At 37.0% G+C, this 17,434-nt stretch overlaps 1 protein-coding gene across 8 annotated transcripts in view; it reads right to left on the bottom strand.

Annotated features, from left to right (window-relative positions):
• The window catches only part of WDR41 (WD repeat domain 41), a 206,119-nt gene that overhangs the window by 170,635 nt on the left and 18,050 nt on the right, over positions 1–17,434 (bottom strand). For 2 of the 8 annotated variants that reach the window (XM_077867463.1, XM_077867465.1), the window contains exon 2: positions 6,681–6,748. The exons of the other annotated variants lie outside the window; for them this stretch is intronic. In XM_077867463.1, the coding sequence (XP_077723589.1) occupies positions 6,681–6,748 (68 nt within the window). The remainder of the gene's footprint in view (positions 1–6,680; positions 6,749–17,434) is intronic. 8 annotated transcript variants of the gene reach the window in all.

Raw genomic sequence — 17,434 nt, 5'->3', positions numbered from 1 at the left:
GAATGAGATCACACCACGCATGGCTTTTTTTTTTTTTTTTTAATCACAATAGTATGAAACTAGGGATCCCTGGGTGGCACAGCAGTTTGGCGCCTGCCTTTGGCCCCGGACGCAATCCTGGAGACCCAGGATCGATTCCCACGTCGGGCTCCCGGTACATGGAGCCTGCTTCTCTCTGCCTGTGTCTCTGCCTCTCTTTCTCTCTCTGTGACTATCATAAATAAATAAAAATTAAAAAAATATATAAAAAAAAAATATAGAACATTCTCTAGAAGAGATCCTATATTAGGCCATAAAACAAACCTCAATAAATTTAAGAAGAATGAGATCACACCACGCATGGCTTTTTTTTTTTTTTTTTAATCACAATAGTATGAAACTAGGGATCCCTGGGTGGCACAGCAGTTTGGCGCCTGCCTTTGGCCCCGGACGCAATCCTGGAGACCCAGGATCGAATCCCACATCGGGCTCCCGGTGCATGGAGCCTGCTTCTCCCTCTGCCTGTGTCTTTGCCTCTCTCTCTCTCTCTCTGTATGACTATCGTAGATAAAAAAAACAAAAACAAAACAAAACAAAACAAAAAAAAAACAATAGTATGAAACTAGAAATAAATCACAAGAAAGAACTCGGAAAAAAATATAAACATGAGGAGACAAAACAACATAATACTAAACAACAGTGGATCAATGAAGCAATAAAAGAAGAAATAAAAAAATAATGGAGACAAATGAAAATTAGACAAAACAGGGATGCTTGGGTAGCTCAGCAGTTGAGTGCCTGCCTTTGGCCCCAGGTGTGATCCTGGAGTCCCTGGATCTAGTCCCACATCAGGCTCCGTGCATGGAGCCTACTTCTCCCTCTGCCTGTGTCTCTGCCTCTCTCTGTGTCTCTCATGAATAAACAAATAAAATCTTTTTAAAAAAATTAAAACAAAACAGTCCAAAATCTTTGGGACACAGCAAGGGCATTTCTGAGAGGAAATACAGAACAATGCAGGCCTACTTTCAGAAACAAGAAAAAGTTCAAATAAACAATCTAATCTTGTAACTAAAAGAACTACCAAAAGAACAGCAAAGCCCGAGGTGAGTAGAGGAAGGAAATAATAAAGATCAGGGCAGAAATAAATGACACAGAGACTAAAAAACAATAGAGAAAAATCAATAAAACCAAGAGGTGGTTCTTTGAAAAGATAAACAAAATGGATGAACTTTTACCCAGTCTCATCCAGAAAAAAAGGAGAAAGGATCCAAATAAATAAGATTAGACAGAGGAGAAATAACAACTGACACCACAAAAATACAAAGTATTATAAGAGAATACTACAAAAAAGTATATGCCAACAAATTGGGACAACCTAGAAGAAATGAGTATATTCCTACAAACATACAATCTTCCAAAATTGAACCAAAAAGAAATAGAAAATCCGAACAGACCAATTACAAGTAATAAAATTGAATTGGTAATCAAAAAATTACCAAAAATAAAAGTCCAGGACCAAATGGATTCAAAGGGGAACTCTACCAGAAGAGTTAATACTAGGGCACCTGGCTGGCTCAGTCAGTAGAAAATGTGACTCTTCCTCAGAGTTTTAAGTTCAAGCCCTACGGTGGATGTAGAGATTACTTAAAAATAAAATCTTAAAAAAAAAAAAAAAAGAGTTAATACCCATTCTCTTCAAACAATTCCAAAAATTAAAAGAGTAATGAAAGCTCCAAATACATTCTATAAGGCCAGCATTACCTGTTATGAAAACTAGACAGACACCACAATAAAAGAAAACTACAGGGTAATATATCTGATGAACATAGATGCAAAAGTCCTCAACAAAATATTATCAAGCCATATTCAACTGTGTATATATATGTACACATATTTATTTAGTTTTTATTTATTTTTTTAAAGATTTTTTATTTATTCATTCATGAGAGACACAGAGAGAGAGGCAGAGGCACAGGCAGAGGGAGGAGAAGCAGGCTCAAGGCAGGGAGCCCGATGGCAGGAATCGATCCTGGGACTCCAGGATCACGCCCTGCGCCAAAGGCAGGCGCCAAACGGCTGAGCCACCCAGGGATCCCTATTTAGTTTTTATTTAAATTCCAGTTAACAGGGAGTCTGGGTGGCTCAGTGGTTGAGCATCTGCCTTCCACTCTGGGTATGATGCCAGGTCCGGGGATCAAGCCCCGCATCAGGCTCCCTGCGAAGAGGAGCTTCTCCCTCTGCCTATGTCTCTGCCTCTCTCTTTGTGTGTCTCATGAATAAATAAATAAAATCTTAAAAAACAAAAATAAAAAATAAATTCCAGTTAACATACAGTGTAGTATTAGTTGCAGGGGTGGAATTTAGTGATTCAATTCTTACATACAGCACTTGGTGCTCATCACAAGTGTACTCCTTCATCTCCATCACCTATTTAGCCCATCACTCCACCCACCTCCCTTCTGGTAACCATCACTTTGTTTTCAATAATTAAGAGGTTCTTTCTTGGGACATCTGAGTAGCTCAGCAGCTCAGTGTCTGCCTTTGGCTCTGGGCATGAGCTCCACACGGAGCCTGCCTCTCCCTCTGCCTGTATCTCTGCCTCTCTCTTTCTATGTCTCTCATGAATAAATAAAATATTAAAAAAAAAAAAGTTTCTTTCTTGGTTTGCCTCTTCTCTCCCTGCTCCACCCCAGCTCATTTATTATGTTTCTTAAATTCCACATATGAGTGAAATCATATGGTATTCATCTTTCTTGGACTTATTTCACTCAGCATATCTCTACAACCATCTGCATCATAACAAACAGGAAGACTTCATTCTTTTTAATGCCGGAGTAATATTCCATTGTGTATACACAAACACACCCCACATCTTTATCCATTCATCAGTTGGTGGATATTTGGGCTCTTTCCATAATTTGGCTATTGTTGATAATGCTGCTATAAACATCAGGGTGCATGTATACCTTCGAATTAGTATTTTTGGATCCTTTGGGTAAATACCTAGTAGTGCAATTGTTGGGTTGTAGGGTAGCTCTATTTTTACTTTTTGAGGAAGTGCCATATCCATACTGTTTTCCAGAGCGGCCGCACCAGTTTGCATTCCCACCAACAGTGTAAGATGGTTTCCCCTTCTCTACAACCTCACCAACACCTGTTCTTTATTGTGTTGTTAATTTTAGCCATTCTGACTGGTGGGAGGTGATACCTCATTGTAATTTTTATATTGCCCTGATGATGTTGCTTATGTGTCTATTTCTGTGCTAGCACCATACTACCTTGATCACTACGGCTTTATAATACAACTTGAGGTCCAGAAGAACTATGATGCTTCCAGTGTTGTTGTGGTTTTTTTTTTTTTTTCCAAGGTTGCTTGGCTATTTGGGGTTTTTTTATGGTTCCATACAAATTTTAAGATTGTTTGTTCTAGCTTTGTGAAAAATGCTCATGGTATTTTGATGGTATTGCATTAAATGTGTAGATTGCTTTGGATAATATAGACATTTTAACAATGTTTGTTCTTCTAACCCATGAGCATGGAAGGTTTTTCCATTTCTTTGTGTCTTCTTCAATCTCTTTCATAAGTTCTAGTTTTCAGAATAGAGATCTCTTACCTCCTAAGTTAGGTTTATTCCTAGGTATCTGATGGATTTTGGTGCAATTGTAAATGGGATCATCCATTCCTTGATTTCTCTTTCTGCTGCTTCATTATTAGTGTATAGAAATCCAACAGATTTCTATAGATTGCTTTTTTTTTTTTTTTTTTTTTTGTAGATTGCTTTTCTATCCTTCCTGCAACTTTACTGAATTTGTGTATCAGTTCTAGCAATATTTGGTGGGGTCTTTTGGGTTTTCTATATAAAACATCATGTCATCTGCAAATAGTGGAAATTTGACTTCCTCCTTGCCAGTCTGGATGCCTTTTACTTCTTTGTTGTCTGATTCCTGAAGCTAGAACTTCCAGTACTAGTTATGAGAGTGGTTATCTCTTTTTCCTGACCAGAAGGAAAAGCTGTTTTTCCCCACTAAAGATGAAATTACCCTATGGGGTTTTCATATATGGCCTTCATTATATTACAGTATGTTACCTCTAATCCTACTTTCTTGAGGGTTATTGCATTTATGTTCATCACCATCTGGTCCAGTGTGTTATTCAATGCCATTGTTTTCTTGATTTTCTGCTTACGTGATGATGTGTGCACTGATATAAGTGGAGTGTTAAATAAAGTCCCCTACTATTATTGTATTATTATCAACAAGTTCCTTTATGTTTGTTATTGTTTTATGTATTTGGGTGCTCCCATGTTAGGTGCATAAATATTTGGAATTGTTCATCTTGTTGGACTGACTCCTTTGTTATAATATAGTGCCTTTCTTCTCCTCTTATTATAGTCTTTGATTTAAAGTCTAGTTTGTCAGGGCACCTGGGCAACTCAGTGGTTGAGCGTCTGCCTTTGGCTCAGGTCATGATCCTGGGGTACTGGGATCGAGTCCCACATGCTTCTCCCTCTGCCTGTGTCTCTGCCTCTGTGTGTGTGTGTGTGTGTGTGTGTGTGTGTGTCATGAATAAATAAATAAATAAAATCTTTAAAAAAATAAATAAAGTCTAGTTTGACCAATAGAAGTATTGCTACTCTGGCTTTCTTTTAATTCCATCTGCATGATAAATGTTTCCCCATCCTCTTACTTTCACTCTGCAGGTATCTTTTGGTCTAAAATGAGTCTCATAGTCAGCATATAGATGGATCTTGTTTGGTTTTTTATCCATCCTGACATCCTATGTCTTTTGATTGGACTGTTTAGTCCATTTACATTCAGAGTAATTATTGACATATGTGTACATAGTGCCTTTTTACTTGTTTTGTCATTGTTTTTGGACATTTTCTCTGCTCCATTCTTGTCTTTACCATTTTTGGTGTCTCCTTTCTACTCAACGAGTTCCCTTTGATATTTCTTGCAGTGCTGGTTTAGTGGTCACAAACTCCTTTAGTTTTTGTTTGGGAAACTCTTTATCTCTCCTATTCTGAATTATAGTGTTGCTGGATAGAGTATTCCTGGCTGCAGATGCTTGCTTCAGCAGTTTAAATATATCATGCCACTCTCACTGGTTTGTCAAGTTTCTGTTGAGATCTGCAGCTAGACAGATGGGTCTTCTCTTGTAAGGAATTTCTTTTGTCTTGCTGCTTTTAAGATTTTCTCTTTATTGCTATATTTTGCAAATTTAATTACAACATGCCTTGGTGTTGGCCTGCGTTAATTGATTTTGATGGAAGTTCTCTGTGCATACTGGATCTGGATTATCTGTTTCCTTCCCCAGATTAGGTAAATTTTCAGCTATTATTTCTTCAAATTTTCTGCCCCCTTTTCTCTCTGTCTTCTGGGATTCCTATAATGTTAATGTTACTATGTTTGTTTGCTGAAACCAATGAGTTCCCTAAGTCTTCTCATGTTCCATAATTCTCTCTTTTGTTCAGCTTCAATATTTTCCATTATTTTATCTTCCATATCACTTATTCATTCCTCTGCTTCTTCCAGCCTTATGTTCATCACATAAAGCCTGTTTTGAATCTCAGTTGTTCCATTTTTCATGTCTGCTTTTTAACTCTTTTACCTTTGCAGTAAGGGCTTACCTGAAGTCTTCCATTCTTTTCTTAGGTCAAGAGAGTACTCTTGTGATTGCTACTTTACATTTTCCAACAGCCATGTTACTTCTGTTTTGCTTAGATCTCTGGCTATGACCTTATATTGTTCTTTCATGTGGGATAAATTCCTCTCCCTTAGCATTGTCTCTGTCTTCTGTGTCTTGTTTCCTGCTCCTGAGAGTGATTGCTTTGTGAAGAAGAGGCCATATAGTGTCCAAGGCCAGGCTTCAGAGAGTGTCTCTGATATGGGCCGCATACACTCTGCTGTTGTGTTTTGGCTGCTCTATGCCTCAGCCCAGTCATCTGGAGAGGCTCTCCTTGCCTGCAATGAGCAGTGTTTGGTTCTTGGCCAAAACATAATTAGTTTTAACTAGGTGTACAGTGGTGTGCTTATTAAATGAGATCTGATACTACTTCTACAAGAACCGAAACCCTGCAGAACTCTCTGATCAAGATATATGGTGGGTCAGTAGTTTCCGCTAGTCTTCTGGGGAAGGGGCCTGCCCTGCTGGGACTGAAGCAAACTAGAGGTAGAAGGGAAATACCTCCATATCACAGGGTTATGGGACCTGGTGTAAGTAGATTAGGCAGCCAGTGTTGGTGCTGTGCTGCTTATCGCAAGTGACTCTGTTTATGCTGAGGGGTAGGGGAGGGAAATCCCAGCCTGCCCTTTGTTCCTGGAGAGGCGTCTCTGTGAATGCTACCTCTCAGAGATGCTCTCCAAGAAGAGGGAATAATCCCCACCCTGCCCATGTTTCCAAAGAATCATTCAGATAACTATTTCTACACTGTGTGTCCCTGGCTTGTTTGCCTACCTTGGTTCTATCCCAAGCCAAGCCCACAGACATTTAAAACTGTAGTCTTTAAGCCGCACTTGTGGCCAGAATTCATGAAAATCAGCTCCTTTAGTTTTTCCAGCCAATGGCTTTGGGGAAATGTTCTCCTTGTGCATCTCCCTCCGTGTTCCTCTGTCTCTCACCTTTCCCCCCAAGAGGGGCTCCCTCCCTTTTGCATCACCTGTGATCTTTGTCCCCCAAACCATATCTCCACACTTCCTACCTTCTTCAGTGTGGCTTCTTCTCTCTCTTTAGTTGTGTCGGTAGTTCTGCCAGTCTTCAGGTTGATTTCTGGGACATTTAGAATGATTTAATAGTTATCTAGTACTGTTCAAGGGATGAGTCAAGCTTAGGGTCCTCCTATTTTGCCACCCCCATCTTAGCTCCCTCTTTCAATAATATGTTAAAAAGATCATTTACCACAATCAAGTGTGATTTATTCTGGGGACACAAAGATGGTTAATCTTTCACAAATCAATCAACCTGATACACCACATAAACAAAACTAAGGATAAAAATCACATGATTGGGGCACCTAGGTGGCTAAGTTAGTTAAGCATCTGACTCCAATTTGGGTCATGATCTCAGAGTCCTGGGATCAAGCCTTGTGTCAGGTTCCCTGCTTCTCCCTCTACTCCTCTTACCTGCTTGTGATATCTCTCTCTCTCTCTTTCAAATAAATAAATAAAATCTTTCTTAAAATCATATGATTATCTCAACAGATGCAGGAAAAGCATCTGACAATATTCAGCAGTCATTCATAATAAAAAAATTATCAGCAAAGTGGGGTTAGAGGGAATATACCTCAACATATTAAAGGTCATGTATGAAATACTCACAGCTAAAATCATCATATCCAGTGGTGAAAATGTGAGAGCTTTGCCTCTAAGGTCAGGAACAAGACAAGAATATTCACTCTCATCACCATTATTCAACATACTACTGCAAGTGCTAGCCACTGGACCAAAAAAAAAAAAAAAAGAAAGAAAGAAAAATAAATAAGAGACATCCATATTGGTAAAGAAGTAAAATTGCCACTATTTACAGACAACATGATACTCTAAATAGAAAATTCCTAAAGATTCCATCAAACAACTGCTTGCAGTAATAAATGAACTCAGTCAAATGCAGGATGCAAAACTAACAGCCAGAAATTGGTAGTGTTTCTATATATTAATAATGAAGCACCAGAAAGAGAAATTAAGAAAAAAAAAAACTACCATTTACAACTGCACTAGAAGGAATAAAATACCTAAGAATACATTAACCAAGAGGTGAAATATCTGTACTCTGAAAACCATAAAAAGCTTATGAAAGAAACTGAATATGACACAAATGGATATATTCCATGCCCATGGAATGGAAGAATGAATATTGTTAAAATGTCCTCATTACCCAAAGCAATCCACAGATTCAGTGCAATCACTAACAAAATACCAACACCATTTTTCAAAGAACTAGAACAAATAATTCTAAAATTTGTGTAGAACCACAGAAGACCCCAAATAGCCAAAGATATCTTGAGAAAGAAAAGTAAAGCTGGAGCTATCACAATTCTGGGCTTCAAGTTATATTACAAAGCTGCAGTAATCAAAAGAGTACGGTACTGGCACAAAGACAGATACATAGATCAATGGAACAGAATAAAAAACCTAGAAAAGAAAAAGAATAGAAAACTCAGAAATAAATCCACAGATTAAATGGTCAATTAATCTATGACAAAGGAGGCAAGAGTATACAATGGGGAAAAGACATTCTCTTCAGCAAATGGTGCAGGGAAAATCAGCTACATGTAAAAGAATGAAACTGGACCTTTCAACACCATATACAAAAATAAACTCAAAATAGATAAAGATCTTAATGTGAGACCTGAAACCCTAAAAATCCTACAAAAGAACAGAGAAATTTCTTTGACATTGGCCATAGGAACATTTTTCTAGATATGTCTCCTAAGGTAAGGGAAAACAAAAGCAAAACTAAACTACTGGGACTACATCAGAAGAAAAAGCTTTACACAACAAAGGAAATAATCAACAAAACAAAAAGGCAACCTACTGAATACGAGAAGATATTTACAAATGATGTATCTGATAAGAGATCAATATTCAAAATAGATAAAGAAATTATACAACTTCACATAAAAGTAACAATCTGATTTAAAATGGGCAGAAGACTAAATAGGCATTTTTCCAAGAAGACATAGATGGCCAACAGACACATGAAAATAAGCTCAACACCACTAATCATGAAGGAAATGCAAATCAAAACCACAGTTCTCGTCATCTCACACCTATTAAAATAACTAAAATAAAAATGAAAGAAATAAGTGTTGGCAAGGATGTGGAAAAAAAGGAACCCTCCTGCACTACTGATGGGAATGTTAATTGGTACAGCCACCATGTAAAATAGTATAGAGGCTTCCTCAAAAAATTAAAAGTAGAAAATACCATGGGATCCAGGAATTCCACTGAATTCCACTGTTGTTTACTACAACATTATTTATAATAGCCAAACTATGAAAGCAACCAAGTGTTCACTGTTTGATCAATAAAGATGTCACACACACACACACACACACTGAACTATTTATTATTCAGCCATAAAAAAGAATGAGATCTTGCCATCTGCAACAACATGGATGGAGCTAGAGAATATAATGCTAAGGGAAGTCAGTCAGTCAGAGAAAGACAAATATCACATGATCTCACTTATATGTGGAATTTAAGAAACAAAACAAACCAACAAAGGGGAAAAAAAGAGAAAGTGGGAGAGGTAGACCAAGAAACAGACTCTTAACCATAAAGAACAAATCTCTTTAACCAGAGGGAGGTGAGTGGGGGGATAGGAGAAATAGGTGATGGGGATTAAAGCGTACAGTTATCATGATGAAAAAGTAAATAAGTGCTCACTTCAGCAGCACATATACTAAAAATAAATACAAGAAAATGAAAGAAAAATTATTTATCCAAAAAGTAAATTACAGTCTCTTTATGAAGGATACACTCTACAAAACACAAGGAAATTTGGGAATTTTTTCCAATATATATTTTCAAATACTTTCAGGTAAATTTTCAAATTAAAATCAAGGGTAACAATATTAATATCAAATTATAAATTAAAGCAAAAAAATTAGTGGAATCTAAAATAAATAAACAAAACGCAGAGTCAGACCTATAAATACAGAACAAACTGATGGTTTCCAAAGGGGAAAGAGTTGGGAGATTAGGCAAAATGGGTGAAGGACAGTAGGAGACAAAGCTTCCAGTTATGGAATGACTGAGTCATGGGAATAAAAGGCAAAGCATAAAGTATATAGTTAATGATAATGCAATAGCAATTCATGGGGACAGATGGTAGTTACACTTGTGATGAGCATAACACAATGTATAAACTTGTTGAATTATTACATTGTACACCCCAAACGAATGTAATATTGCATTAAATATACTCAAAAGTGGGGATCCCTGGATGGCTCAGCGGTTTGGCGCCTGCCTTCGGCCCAGGGCATGATCCTGGAGTCCTGGGATCGAGTCCCACGTCAGGCTCCCGGTATGGAGCCTGCTTCTCCCTCTGCCTGTGTCTCTGCCTCTCTCTCTTTCTCTATGTCTATCATGAATAAATAAATAAGAGCTCTTTAAAAAAACTATTAAAAATAATAATAAATAAGTAAATAAATATACTCAAAAGTTTAAAAAAAATAAAAATAGGTATTAAAACTCAAAATTTTTTTAAAAAGCGTAAGTCAATGTTTTTTTATATATACAGAGTTGTGGCAACATCACTAAAATCTAATTTTAAAACACTTTCCTCCCCACTAAAGAAACTCCATACTCATTAGCTGTCACTCCTCATTCTCCCCATCTCCAGCCCTAAGCAACCACTAATCCAAATTCTGTTTCTATAGATTTGCTCATTATAATTACAAAAATGTAATTATACAATATGCAGGCTTTTGTGACTGGTTTCTTTTACTTGGGTAAAGTTTTCAAGATTCATTCATGTTATAATACATATCAGTACTTTATTTTCATTGCCAAATAATATTCTACTGTACAGATATACCATATTTTATTTGTTCATCCTTCAGTTATTGAACACATTTGGTTTGTTTCTACTTTTTGGTTGCTATAAATATGCTGTTATGAACATTTCTGTATCAGTATGTGGACATATGTTTATTCCTCTTGGTATATAATTTAGAGTGGGAATGCTGGGCCAAATGGTTAATTCAATGTCTACCTTTTTGAGGAACTGCCAAACTGTCTTCCAAAGCAGCTATACCATTTACATTCTCATCCACAATAGGTGAGAGCTCCAATTACTCCAAACCCTCATCAACACTTATTTTCCATCTTTTTTATTATAGCCAGCTTAGTAGATTTATAATATTGAGGTTTGTTTTTTAAAGATTTATTTATTTATTACTTTAGAGAGAGAGAGCATGGAGAGGAGGAGCACAGAAAGAGGAGAGAGAGAGAATCTCAAGCAGACTCTCCACTGAGTGCGGAGCCTGACGCAAGGCTGGATCTCATGACCCTGAGACCATGACCTGAGCTGAAATCAAGAGTCAGACTCTCAACTGACTGCACCACCCGGGTGCCCCTGAGGTTTCTTTTAATAACCCTTACTTTTATAAAACATTTCAGATTTCAAATTTGTACCATTTTCCTGGAAGGCAGTATGATCACATATCAAAAGGCTTAACAATGCCAACATACTTTGAGCCAGCAATTCCAATTTTAGAAATTTACCCTAAGTAAATAATCATGGACATGGTATAAAGAACTAGCTACACAGATTTACCACTGTGTTGTTTCTATAATTCAGGCTTGAGAGCTAGATAAGGTCTACTTAATTCCCCTTCCTACTTTCAGTGAGCAATCCAGTGGCTTCCCTATAACTTCTGGCTTCATTTTGATTTCTGTTGAATACTCATTCTCTGTATACAAACTGTTCCTTTATCACCATCTGGGTTTTGACTCAAACATCAGACCTGGTTTTTCTTGACTTCTCCCAATAAAACACTGCCAGTGACATCACACAGCTGTGTGCCAGCAAGATTCAAAGCTTAATGGGGAAAAGCTTATATTGCCAAATTACTAGAATATAAATATGAAATACTCCTGTTCTATTAAAAGTCTCAGTCATTTCTACCATCTCTACCTCTCTCATTCATGCTTTAGTCTTCTGCCTTATAGTCTGACCCTCTCTCTCCACACTCAGTCCCTTATCCACTTCATTCTCCTCTCTTCTACTTATAATTACTATTCATTTTAAACTATGTCTTTGTTTCTTTCAATCTATTTCCTCAGAGCTACACATTACATGTATAGATGTTAAGATGTTTTTCCCAACAAAGATAATTGACAAAATAACTTTTCTCATCCCACTACATTTGTAACAGAAGAATACTGAACAAACCCTCAAGTCACCCAACAAATATTTTTCAAGTACTTTCTATAAGGTAAGCATAGTTCTTTGTGCTAGGGATTAACAATGAAAAAAACAGATGCAGTCCTACCCACAGGGAGTTTATACACTGATGACAAAAAACTTTTCAAAAGATACACATAAGATCATGTTCAGGAAGTAATGAATGCTAGGAGGGGAAAAAAAAAAGCAAGAGAATAGAGAATGGTGGAAGAATGTTATTTTAGAAAGGATACCAGGGAACTGTCCAAGGAAGTGTCATTTAAGCAGAGATCTAAAGGAATAAAAGAACGAATTATGCAAGAATCAGAAAGAAGAGTGTCCTGGGTAGAGGAAAAACACTAAGAACAAAGGCCCCAAGGTTGTGATATGTTTAGAGAATTGGAGAATAGCTAAAAGAACAGTGAGTGGGGGCAGCCCCGGTCGCGCAGTGGTTTAGCGCCGCCTGCACCCTGGGGTGTGATCCTGGAGATCCGGGATCGAGTGCCACGTCAGGTTCCCTGCATGGAGCCTGCTTCTCCCTCTGCTTGTGTCCCAGCCATTCTCTCTGAAAGAAAGAAAGAAAGAAAGAAAGAAAGAAAGAAAGAAAGAAAGAAAGAAAAGAAAAGAAAAGAAAAGAAAAGAAAAGAAAAGAAAAGAAAAGAAAAGAATAGAATAGAATAGAAAAGAAAAGAAAAGAAAAGAAAAGAAAAGAAAAGAAAGAGAAAAAAAAGAAAAGAAAAGAAAGAAAAGAAAGAAAAGAAAAGAAAAGAAAAGAAAAGAAAAGAAAAGAAAAGAAAAGGTGAGTGGACTGCAGAGAGTGAAGTAGATTATAAAATAAGTACTCTTAATGCCATTTACCTCTTTCACCTATCCTCCCACACACACCTCCACTGGCTATCACCAACTTGTTCTCTATATTTAAGAGTATTTTTTTTTCTTTTTTGACTTACTTATTTGTTTTGTTTCCTAAATTTCACATATGAGTGAAATTATATGGTATTTGCTTTTCCCTGACTTATTTCACTTAGCAGTTTACCATCTGGATCCATGACTAATATATTATTAATATGCTTAAATCTAGATTTTAATTTAAATTCAATTCAGATAAAATATACCATATTATTTGTTTCAGGGTAGAATTTAGTGATTCATCAGTTGCATATAACAGCCAGTACCCATTACATCAAGTGCCCTCCTTAATGCCCATCACCCAATTACCCCATTCTCCCAACAACTCTCCAGCAACCCTCAGTTTGATCCCTAGAGTTAAAAGTCACTTATGGTTTGCCTCCCTTGCTATTTTCCTCTTATTATAGTTTTCCTTCCTTTTACCTATGATCCTCTGTTTTGTTTCTTAAATTCCTCATATGGTAAAATCATATGGTATTTGTTTTTCTCTGACTTATTTCACTTATCCTAATACCCTCTAGTTCCATCCACATCATTGCAAACAACAAGATTTAATTCTTTTTGATGGCTGAAAATATTCCATTGTATATCTATATACCACATCTTCTTTATCCATTCATCTTTTTTTTTAAGATTTTATTTATTCATAGAAACACAGAATGAGGGATCCCTGGGTGGCGCAGCGGTTTGGTGCCTGCCTTTGGCCCAGGGCGCGATCCTGGAGACCCAGGATCGAATCCCACATCAGGCTCCCGGTGCATGGAGCCTGCTTCTCCCTCTGCCTGTGTCTCTGCCTCTCTCTCTCTCTGTGACTATCATAAATAAATAAAAATTAAAAAAAAAATAAAAAAAAAAAAAAGAAAGAAACACAGAATGAGAGGCAGAGACACAGGCAGAGGGAGAAGCAGGCTCCATGCAGAGAGCCTGAAGTGGGACTTGATCCAGGATCTCCAGGATCATGCCCTGAGCTGCAGGTGGCGCTAAACCGCTGCGCCACCAGGGCTGTCCTATCCATTCATCTTTTATTTTTTTTTTTTTTGTTTAAGATTTATTTATTTATGATAGACATGGAGAGAGAGAGAGAGAGAGAGAGAGAGAGAGAGAGGCAGAGACACAGGAGGAGGGAGAATCAGGATCCATGCTGGGAGCCTGATGTGGGACTCGATCCCGGGACTCCAGCATCGCGCCCTGGGCCAAAGGCAGGCGCTAAACCGCTGGGCCACCCAGGGATCCCCTCCATTCATCTTTTAATGGACATCTGAGTCTGTCCATAATTTGGCCATTCGAATCACTATGTTTGTATCCTTTGGATAAATAACTAGTAGTCCAATTGCTGGGTCATAGAGTAGTTATATTTTTAACTTTTTGAAGAGGCTCTATACTGTTTTCCAAAATGGCTGCACCAGTTTGCATTCCCACCAACAGTGTAAGAGGGTTGCCCATTCTCTGCATCCTTGCTAACATCAGTTGTTTTTAAATCTAGATTTTTAAAAATCATCTATAGTAGACTGAAGCCCTTGTTCAAACAAAAAAAGGTAGAGGAGGAATAATGTCAAAATAAGCATTCTATGTACATATTTTATATATATAATTATATATTATATATTAATATATTGTATATTATATATAATAATATATATATAGGACTCTTCCACGAATCAAGCCATTGGCTATAAATAAATATACTATATATTAGCACCTGTTATTTTTTCTTTCTTTTTTTTTTTTTTTTTTTGATCAAGTGAGCAAGAAGCGGGTAAGGGGAAAGAAAAAGAATCTCAAGCAGACTCCATGCCCAGCATGAAGCCCAATGTGGAGCTCAATCCCACAACCCTAGGACCATGACCGAGGCCAAAATCAAGAGTCAGACACTTCATCAACTAAGCCATCCAGGTGCTCCTCTTAGCATCCATTGTCAAAATGCCAATGATTTTCTGAAATTCTAATAGTATACAGAATTTGTCAAGGAAGTAACATTCCTGGGCAGCAAAATACAATTTCTGTGACACCAGCAACCATTTCTCTTTTGAAACTGTTGTCTTCCCTGGCTAGGATTTTATTTTAGACCAAGAGGGCCAAAATGCTTCTTCTAGAAATCACAGACCCTAACACCTCCTCCTTTCTATGGTAACATAGCATAGCCCTTCGCTGAGCTACAGAAAAAACTGCTTTTAATTAACCATTAATTACTTGAATACAGCCTGCATTATGTGGAAAAATGTGTTACTTTCATCTTAATTTAAAATGAACGTCAGAGGTTCAAACTGGCAAGAAGATATACTTTATAAATGCACTTATATCATTATTCTTCAGAGAATTAGAAAAGAACTTCACTTTCCTATGGTTCTGTGGTGCTTGGAGTGGTAAAAAATGTGCAAGATGATAAAATGGGGGCTTCTCTTTGAAGCTTTTTGCAGGACAAAAAAAATATTTTTTAATATAAGAGGTTTTTTTATTACTGTATGTAGTTATCTGAATATTGAAAAGTAAAATTCAGATGAAGTCTTACTGAGTGCTAATAAAGTCTATTGGAAATTTAAGGTCTTTGTGTTCTATTTGCTATAAATATATTAAAGTTATCTGAATTTGTGCACTAAATTAGATCAAATAGAAAATAGAAAAGATTTGTCACAGGTATAGAATGCATGACCAATAATATCAAGTTCAGCTATAAGAAAGAATGTTTATAAATATGGGGGAAAGTTGCCTCAATATTTTTATAATTTTATGTGCATTATTTTTCACATCTTAAAGCTGCCCAAGTATAGAAAAATACAGGACTTCAATAACAGTTACCAGCATGATTTGCTTTTATTACCTTTCTGTTCAAGACCCTTGTTTCCCCTTGTAGCATGTCAAATTGCCCCCAAAACCATATTATACAGCAGAGAAATGTTGTTCACACTTCACTGGCTATTGATTTACTTTATTTATTGGCACAAAATCAGCTTGAGATAAACATTTTGTCCCCCATTTCCACTATTGTAAGCGGTATACTTCATTGCGAAATAGGTAAGCCCAAATGTGCAGGGTCACAATTCGACATGGCTTTCTAATCAATGTGTGAAAAATTATCTAATGAATAATGGGTTGCACATTTCCACAAACAAATTAACCAGGGTGAGACTGAAACTAATGATTATATTTATCTAATGTAATTTCACATCTGTTACTAGTGGTAGTAATTTTTTTTTCTCTTTCATCCATGGTGTCCTCAAAATTACAACTTAGCTTTTCAGATACAGTTATAGGACATCAGTTTAACTAGAAAATAGGCAATTTTGTGGAATGTTTATTTTTTTTGAATGCCAACAGCCCAGAGAAATATGATGCCATTTTATAAAATTTGGGGATTCAGGCACTTCTTGATCAATACCCTGGTTTTACATATCGCCTGTAGGCTTAATTTCATAACCTGTGGTTGAAATTCCATCATTCAGTCTTACAAAGAATAAAATTACTCCATTTCACTACTGTAAGACCATTCTTAATTCTACCTGTCCCTATGATAATATTTATCCTGATTTAAAATGTAAAATATAAAATAAAATAAAATGTAAAATAGTTTTTAAAGTAGAAGCAGTTCCCAACTATGAAAAAGTTAAATCCTAAACATTTTATTTGGAACTTAGGGCACTTAAGGCTTCCAGGCAAGCCCACAAATGCCTATTCCATCCACGTGTAACTCTCATAGAAGTGAACCACGAATGGTATTTCGCATATTTCAGTGGGAAAGAGCATTCACAGTTTAAACCAAGAACACGGGTCTTTCAGCTATGGTTTCCCATTCTTCTGCTACCTGCCACAGAGTTTGGAGGAGTCTCCTACTTTAGGGGCTTGGGGAAGGGGTCTAATGGTGTGAGCTAGAGGCAACGTGGTGAGGAGCTCTAGAGGCAGGAGTCATTCATTAGCTGGAGTACATATGACAGATATTTCTTGGCCCTACACTTGCTCCCTACCCAGACAGACTTCAGCCTCATCCTGAAATGAAATCTTCTAATTTTAATAAAAGGCTCCAGTGATTTATATTACAAGATTTTAATTATTAGAAATTAGACTCTGATAATCAGAGAACGATCTGTAAATTCTGTCACCTAAATATAGAGTTCCTTGATAAATTTTCAGTTCTGTGGGGAACTCTTCAGTTAGGTTCACTATGCAGAAAAAGTAGAGAAGTGAAACACAATCTTTTGATCCTTGGAAGGATAAAACAGCCCTTTAAGGCAGCAGTTCTCAACATGTGAGTTCTCAAACTTTCTTGATCCCTTAAAAGTTATTGAGGACCTCAAATAGCTTTTTTTATAGATTATTTTAAGAGTTGTACTATGAGAAACTAAAACTTTAAAAATCTAAATAATAATTTTAAAATAAAAATAAACCCATTACATGTTAATATAAATAAAAGTTTAAAGTAAATGTATTCCCCCCTCAAAAAAAAAAAACTTGGGATCCCTGGGTGGTGCAGCGGTTTGGGGCCTGCCTTTGGCCCAGGGCGGGATCCTGGAGACCCGGGATCGAATCCCATGTCGGGCTCCCGGTGCATGGAGCCTGCTTCTCCCTCTGCCTATGTCTCTGCCTCTCTCTCTCTCTCTCTCTCTCTCTCTCTCTCTGTGTGACTATCATAAATAGAAAAATAAATTTAAAAAAAACTTAATG

The sequence above is a fragment of the Canis aureus genome, chromosome 2 (assembly GCF_053574225.1).
Source record: "Canis aureus isolate CA01 chromosome 2, VMU_Caureus_v.1.0, whole genome shotgun sequence".
In the NCBI taxonomy this organism is placed as follows: domain Eukaryota; kingdom Metazoa; phylum Chordata; class Mammalia; order Carnivora; family Canidae; genus Canis; species Canis aureus.
This window is presented reverse-complemented; position numbering and strand designations above follow the sequence as displayed.